The sequence below is a fragment of the Gossypium hirsutum genome, chromosome A01 (genome assembly GCF_007990345.1).
Source record: "Gossypium hirsutum isolate 1008001.06 chromosome A01, Gossypium_hirsutum_v2.1, whole genome shotgun sequence".
NCBI classification, from domain to species: Eukaryota; Viridiplantae; Streptophyta; class Magnoliopsida; order Malvales; family Malvaceae; genus Gossypium; species Gossypium hirsutum.
In genome coordinates this window covers 83,323,232-83,331,068 of record NC_053424.1, presented here as the reverse complement: position 1 = coordinate 83,331,068, position 7,837 = coordinate 83,323,232, and the positions used below count along the sequence as shown (strand labels likewise).

Sequence of the window (7,837 nt, the reverse complement as noted above, 5' to 3'; positions counted from 1 at the left end):
TGAAAAATATTCTCCCTATGCAAAAAGATTTCAGGGGGAAATGGATGCCAAATTGGGAAGGACCCTATGTGGTAAAAAAAACTTTTCTTTGGAGGGGCATTGATACTAGCAGAGATGGATGGCAAGAGCTTGCCTAACCCGATAAATTCAGATTCTGTCAAAAGATATTTTGCTTGAAGCACTCAAGGTGAAAACCCATAAGGGCGCCAAAAAAAAAAGGAGAGGCCAAGGTGAAAACCCGTAAAAGGGCGCCTTGAGACCAAAGGGGTTTTGAGTTGAAAACCCGCAAAGGGCAATTCAAATTTCGATCCAAATTAGGGCGAGCGGAAGTCTCACTACACTTGAATCGACAAAGAGGGGATAAGCTACATCTTGGGGCATCAACAAAATGCTATAGATCCTCTGAGCGCATGCCAAGTTTAAAAAGGTCCTCGAGGAGTTCGTACAGAGAAGCTCAAACTGCAAAATCTGGGGGACCTATTCTGTTCCTTTTCATCTGTTTTTGTATCTCAAACAATGATTGCTTTCTTTGTTGATACATCTTTCGCAAATTCTGACTCGAATAAATTTCAGTTCTACCTATTATTATAATCTTTTTTGAGTATTTTTATTGAAATAATGATTAATGAACTAATAATGCTCTCAAAAGAAGGTTTTGCATATTACTCTGAAAGGTTTCTAAACAATACGAGAACCTGAAACAGGACAGTTATTTAGAACTCACTGAGTGTAAAAGGGCTAGAAACGTATGAGAAATAAAGGATTAACCGCATCTTCAAGTCCTCTTCTACCGAGCTGAACAAGAAGGCATATGTTAGGGATGTTACCTTAGTAAACAACGAGCGATGACAACCCAAAAATTAAAAATGGATCATTCTCATGACATTTTGCATTTTGTACATTTAACATCCATAATACATGTAGTTAGGAGCATTTGATTCATATTAATCATGGCATCCTAATCATCTAGTATAAGCATATCACTCTTCAAAGATAGATTCCCCAGTGGATAATGTAGCAGGATTACAGATATCATCAGCCTTATCTTTACTGAGCAGGAGTGGAGCAGGCTAAAAACCAGATCTTATCTTCACTGAGTAGGAGTGAAGCAGATCGAATTTTGATGAATCTTATCTCCACGTACCGGCGATGGAGCAGATTCCAATAATCAGCCTTATCTTCACTGAGCAGGAGTGGAGCAGGCTAAACATACCAAATCTTATCTTCACTGAGCAGGAGTGAAGCAGGTCAAATTTTGGCAAGTCTTATCTCCATGTATCGGCAATGGAGCAGATTTCAGCCACCAGCCTTATCTTAACTGAGCAGGAGTGGAGCAGGCTAAACATACCAGATCTTATCTTCACTGAGCAGGAGTGAAGCAAATCAAATTTTGGCAAGTCTTATCTCCATGTATCGACAATGGAGCAGATTTTAGCCACCAGCCTTATCTTCACTGAGCAGGAGTGAAGCAGGCTAAACATACAAATCTTATCTTCGCTGATTAGGAGTAGAGCAGATCAAATTACAGCAGACCACATCTCCGTAAAATAGCAACAGAGCATTCTAAAGTAATAAGGTGCGGGGGGTTGCGGCAAAGAAGTCAGGACTCAGTCGGCCACAGGCAAAATTGGTCCCTTATAGTCTTTGCTCTATTCTTGTTACACAATAATGAGCAAAGAGGGGCAGCTATTGGTCCCTTATAGTCTTTGCTCTATTCTTGTTACACAATAATGAGCAAAGAGGGGCAGCTATTGGTCCCAATTCATTCCTGGTCCAAACCCAAATATTTAGAATCCAAAATATAAAAACCAACCCATTAACCACTTAAACCAAACTCTAGGCCCAGTACATAAATAACCCAACACCCAAATCAGTTGACCCAGGTACCAGCAAACCCCAAACAACAGCAGTCCTCGCGCCACACGCCTCTCACCAGCGTCCCACTCCGCCACGCCTCTCAATTCCGAGATTTTCGCAGCTATACCTACAACAAGAAAAGACACAACAATAGAATATTTTCATTGTATCTCTAAGCTATAAAAGGCCATTGTAAACAATGAAAAAAGGGGGAAAAAAAGAGTTTTTTACGTGGGAATCAAGAGAAATACAGAAAAACATACTAGATTTCTAAGTAAACTTTTAATACCATCCAATAGATTCAAAGGTGATTATAGTTTCTTTTCAAGGTTTTTAGCCCTTTGTTGTGCATCTACATTTTTTCCCTTTCTTTTTCTTTCTTTTGAAAATAAACAAACAAAGTTTTAAAAGAGAAATGAGGGCTTACCTGGTTTTGATCCGTGAACCAGCGGTGGGGTGGAGGTGCGTGGCACCGATGATCCTCCATGGTGGCACAAACTAGGTTGAATTCCTAGCAAAAATGGAGAGGGAGCAAGGAAGAAGAAGCATTCTGCTTCTTTTTGTTTGAAAAACAATAGAAATAAAAAATAAAATGGGTCCTTAAAAAATGGCAGAACCATTCAATAGTTTTTAAAGTGGTGGGGCCCACGTGTTTTGCCCTTAAAGGGTCAATTTGTGCATCAGGTTCCCGTACATTTTCTTGTTGCCCAAATCTGCTTCACTTTTGTTTTTGAATTTCACCCAGAAATTTTGTGCAGCTTTTAATTTGGTCCATATTAAATGCTAGGTTTAGGAATTCGGGTAAATTACATTTTTAAACCCCTTTGTTCCACGCACGCTTCAATTAGGTCCTCCTTTCCCCTTTTATTTGTGTTTTACCCCCGAACTTCCGTTTTGATTCCAATTAAGCCCTATTTTGTTTATTTTAAACACTTTTATCACAAAATTAAATTTTTTGGGTACTATTATTATTAATCTATTATTTCTATTTTATTTATTTATTTTTTTAGTTATTTTCCTGTTATTTACTGTATTATTTTTTTTTGCTTCCACTATTATTTATTATACTTATTATATCATTTTCGTTATTTTTATCTATTTCCATTTAATTTAATCAATTGGAGTTATGTTTCACATTATTATATTATTTATTTATTTATATATTTGTTATATGCTTCGTATATATATATTTTTAAAGTAAAACTAATTATTTTATGTATAAATGGTCATTATATGTATTACATTATTTGTTGTATTATTTTTTTGCTAATAATCATTTTTTTATTTCTTTTTATATATATATTTTATAATAATTTTAAATATAATTTATTATACTTATTATATTTTATTTATTATATTTTATTTATTTTTTCCTACCGTTTATTACTACTATTTTACTATTATTATTTATAATTTTTATATGTATATATTTTTTGCTAAAGTTTTTTAATTTTTAATAAACCTACTATATTATTTTATTATTTTTATATACCATAGTTTTTTTTATCGATTTTTTTTATACTAAATTATTATTATTTATTTATTTTTTTCTTTTTTCGCTTTCTTTGTTTGCTTTGAATATCAAAATATCCCTTTATCGGTTCACTCTCAAAATTTTTCAAGACATAGGCAATGTTTGGTATTTAAAGAATTCAAGAGATCGTGCCCTAACGTACTGGGTTTCGCTTTCTTTGTCTGCTTTGAATATTCGAATACCCTCTTAAAGCTAAAAACGCACGTTTCAAAGGCAAAATCACATTTGAGGGTCAAAAATATTGTGTCCTAACGTACTGGATGTAATGTTTTACCTCAAGGTGAGATGGTCTTTGATACACACTTGACTTATCTAAATGTTTTAAAAGCCAATAAAAGGAGGATCGCGTTTTGAATTCTGTCCAAATCTTTATTTTTCGGCATTAAGACACTAAATAATCAATCAAGTACCAATTTTGGGCGTGTCGAGGATGCCAATCCTTCCTCGTACGTAACTGACTCCCGAACCGGTTTTCTATTTTCGCAGACCAAAATCGTCGTTTTAAAAACATTTATTTATTTATTAAAAATGACCGTGTTTTGAGGTGATCCAACCACACCCCATTAAAAACGATTGGTGGCGACTCCCAACTTTTCGTTTTCAAAAGTCGATTTCCCATTTTTCAAAAAATGGTTTCGACATTAAAAAATTTATAAATTTTTATAAAGTCATAAGAAAATTATACAAAATGTAAAGAAATATAAATTTCGTAAAAAAAATTATAAAAATTATCGTACCAAAAGAAGCATTTTATAATTTTCTATAACTTTTATTGATTTTTATTTTTTTATCATTTTTCACCACATATCGCTCTGTGTTACGGCACGTGATGACTTTAATTGAAAAAAAAAACTAGGGGTCGTTAATTTTTTATGATTTTTATAAAATTTTATATTTTTTATTAAAATTTAATAATTTTTCTAAAATTTATTATTTATAAATTTTTTCTAATTTTTAATAAGAGCAGGGGCTTAATTGCTTTTTTGAAAATTTTTGAGGGTATTTTTGATACATTTTGAAAGTTCAAGTACCCAGTTAAGTGAAAAAAAACATGGGCTTAATTGCTTTTTTTTTTAAAGAAGTTTGAGAATATTTTTGATACATTTTGAACTTAAATTTCTTTTTAAATTTGAGGACTTTTTACCCTCTTAAACCTTATATATTTAATTTTATAAGACGGAAACTACATAATATGCAAATATATCTATATATATATTATAAAAATATAAAACCGACCAAACTGAGATGAAGGCTTGAATGTCAAAGACTAGATCTTGCCCGGCCTAGTTTTTTGTCCAAACTAATTTTAAGAGCAATGTCTTATATTTGAAATAGAGAATCGGACTTAAACAAATCTATGCGAAGGCCGGGAAAAACAGAAAAGGAGAAAGGAATAGGAATAGGAATAATAGTAGAGAGGCCAAATTCAACACAACCTTGTATTAATTAATTAATATAAATTTTCTTTATACATACTCTGATTTATGCAACACAACATTGAAAGAGCAGTGACTATATAAATCCAAGATAGATATGACAAGTAACACTTATTTATGGCGGGCACTTAGATAATTTATTACTGCTACTTTAACCAAGGAGATATTCCATTTCTGTCTCTGTCTGTCTTCTTCATCGGCTCATGCCCTCTTCCACCACTGGTGGGAATCCGCTTTTCCATATTTCCATGCCATCCTACATCCTTACACAATCAGTTATTATGAACATTGAAATGAATCCAATAATTAACTCAGCAATTGAAAATAAATCTACGCATGAGTGATATTGAAAGAATTACCTATGGATAAGTCGTAGCCACGGGTTTTAAGCTCGCGATACTCTTGGCACAAGGCGCAGTACTCGCAGCAGCAATGGACGAGGCAATCCCCGCAGGGGTGTTTCTTCAGCATGTACTGTTGCCTCATTTTGGATCGGTAAAAACAGGAGTAGCAACATGCACAGCCTGTCACACATGCTATGAGCGTGTAAAGTGCTCCATTCACTCCACATGCTGTTCAAATTAGGAAAACAAAAATATAATCTTCTTCAGAAATCAGAATAGATAGTTGCATGTGTTGTTTTAAATAATTCACATGTCAATATCACATAATGGAATCTATGCTCTAGTGAGTCTAGCTGTGTGTTTGTGTGTGTTTGTTTCAACTTACAGGATGATTCTTTATCTACTATCTCGGCAATCTGGCCAAAAGTTACGCAAGGGCACCAACATGTGATGCAACCTGTTAGTTAAGAGGAGCAAAACAATAAACAGCTGAGTTTAAAAAACCAGTTCTTCAGCTGCAGCGCGTACATACAAACGCACCCACCATTTTGGTAGGAAAAATGAGTTGACATTACAGTTTCTCCAATCAGAGAAGCAGTCGCAGAGCCCTGAAGACCAAGGGACTCGAGTTTTAGTCTGAAGACGGGCATTGGTCTCACAACTCTCGGTGGAGTATTGGTTTGAGGAGCTAAGTGGAATACCAGTTGTGGCTGCTTCTTGGCGCTGCTTCGGTGGTGACCCTGAAAACTTTTCATACCCACTTGGGTTAAGGGACGCCATGGCTAAAACCTCTGTAGTCTGTACTAGAGCAATGAGATATTTAATTGATGCAAAAACAGGGAAACTAAAAGAAAACTTGTTGGAAATTAAGAAAGTTGAGCAGTACTTTGGGGGAATTTGATTGAACATATAATGAGAGAAGAATGGTGAGGTGATAATAGAAATGATGAGCTGAGACAAGTCAACAAGGCATGAAAGTGGAACAAGTCAAGTCTAGGCGCTTGCTAATCACGACCTAGACGCTGCGAGGGGGAAGCTACAGAAACCGTGTGAACGTATGCACGTGGCAGTTTGTGATTTGCTACTTGACTTCGACTTATGTAAGGTGTTTATTGCTTGAAAAGGGGAGTTGAATCCCACCCATTGGTAGAAAGGTATTGGCCTATACCCGTAGAAATTATTTACTCTTTCTCTTCTCAATTGTACCAAAAAGAGAAAAGGAAATTAATACAGTATTAGACTGTTTAATACATCACAGCAAATCATTGTATTGAGAAACCAAAGGGATTTCTCTTTCTTTTCTTTTTTTTTTCCATATTAAATTTTAAATTTTGATTCCTCAACTTAAATAACATTAATGTATGATGATGTAATATTTTAAGATTATGCCTTGTCATCATTTAAAAATTAAAAAAATTAAATTTAAAAAATTAAATAAAAATATACGGTCAACATTCTCTATAACAACTCTATTTATTCGTCAAAATTTTGTCTGTTATAGAGAAGCGGTCATTAACAACATGTTATTATAAAGAGATAACTGTTGTAAACCTACAATAGAATTCATATAGTGAATTTCTATAAATAGATAAAGCAAGAATTATGTTAAAAAAAAAAGGCAATGTGAAATTAAAAGATGTCTAGTAGATACACACATTATTGTTTTTATACATATTTTATTTTATATTCTTTCACATGATTAATTATGTAATTCATAATCCTAACAAATTCAATTAATTATCAAATTAAGTTAGTTATTTTATTATGAGTTAAAATTCAAGTAATCAATTTATAAGTTTATGAAGTTTCAATTCATAGTAGAATATTTAATTAGAAAACTTAATAGTTTATTGAATTAATATATTTAGTTCCACTAATTGAAGATTATTTTCATCTAATAAAATATGATTAATATATGAAATTTAAACATTTCATTGAAATAAAACTTTAATTAAGATAATTGCAATTATGCCTCACATTTTTTATAACTTTTCTTCTCCCAGTTAAACTTTGTTTTTTAGTTTTCTACTTAAACTCTTATTAGTGTAGGTTTAATATTAGTTTTGCATTTAAACTCTGATTAGTGTAGGTTATTTTAATATTATTTGACCTACAAATTTAGCCTATAAATAGTCCATGTTTTCCACCCTAGAAAGATAACCCATTACACATTTACGTATTAGTTTTTACAAGCTTTCAGAGAATTTTGTTTTTACATTTTGATGATTCTTATTTTGAGTTTCGGGGTTTAGTTTTATCTCCATCTTTTGTGCTCTTCGTTTTTTTTTCCGTTTTAGTAATATATCTGCTCTTGGTTTTTTTATCCACTTCTGAAGGTTTTTTCTACGTAAAATATTTATGTTTGATCTTTTCAATTTCTTTGTTATTTTACTTATCTATTGCTTAAACCAGTTTTATCCCAACAAACTGGTATCAAAGCTAGCTTGATTTTTGCAATCAACCCATTCAAAGATGGCAACAACAAAGTTTGATATTGATAAGTTTGATGGCATTACAAATTTTAATCTGTAGCAAGTTCAGATGACGAAAATTCTAATTCAAAGCAATCTTGAGAAGGTCCTTACAGAAAATAAGCCTACAAACATGGATAAATCAGAATGGGATAGGTTAGATAAAAAAGCTCTATCTATGATTCAATTATGTCT

At 32.8% G+C, this 7,837-nt stretch overlaps 1 protein-coding gene and 1 long non-coding RNA gene across 3 annotated transcripts; both read right to left on the bottom strand.

The window, feature by feature from the left end:
- Positions 1-860: 860 nt before the first annotated feature.
- On the bottom strand, positions 861-2,433 carry LOC107931184 (uncharacterized). The gene is made up of 2 exons (XR_001693166.2): positions 2,285-2,433; positions 861-1,984 (listed from the first exon to the last, which is right to left on the bottom strand). It is a non-coding gene; the product is annotated as an uncharacterized lncRNA (long non-coding RNA).
- A 2,383-nt stretch (positions 2,434-4,816) lies between these two features.
- LOC107939375 (cell number regulator 2) lies at positions 4,817-6,309 on the bottom strand. 2 transcript variants are annotated; one of them, XM_016872705.2, is made up of 4 exons: positions 5,716-6,309; positions 5,557-5,628; positions 5,187-5,399; positions 4,817-5,083 (listed from the first exon to the last, which is right to left on the bottom strand). In XM_016872705.2, the coding sequence occupies exons 1-4, from the start codon at positions 5,924-5,926 to the stop codon at positions 4,974-4,976; spliced, it is 606 nt and encodes a 201-aa protein (XP_016728194.1). In that variant the 5' UTR covers positions 5,927-6,309; the 3' UTR covers positions 4,817-4,973. The 2 variants fall into 2 exon arrangements, with proteins under 2 accessions (XP_016728194.1, XP_016728193.1); XM_016872704.2 differs by having other exon boundaries at positions 5,747-6,286.
- Positions 6,310-7,837: the final 1,528 nt, after the last annotated feature.

What these genes read in the sequence shown, in the direction of transcription:
- LOC107939375 (XM_016872704.2), bottom strand. Translation starts at nt 6,080, where the DNA reads ATGTTCAATCAAATTCCCCCAAAGTACTGCTCAACTTTCTTAATTTCC. An exon ending in CTTCTCTGATTGGAGAAACT is followed by an intron (nt 5,629 to 5,746) that starts GTAATGTCAACT and finishes CTTAACTAACAG; the next exon opens with GTTGCATCACATGTTGGTGC. An exon ending in AGTAGATAAAGAATCATCCT is followed by an intron (nt 5,400 to 5,556) that starts GTAAGTTGAAAC and finishes TAATTTGAACAG; the next exon opens with CATGTGGAGTGAATGGAGCA.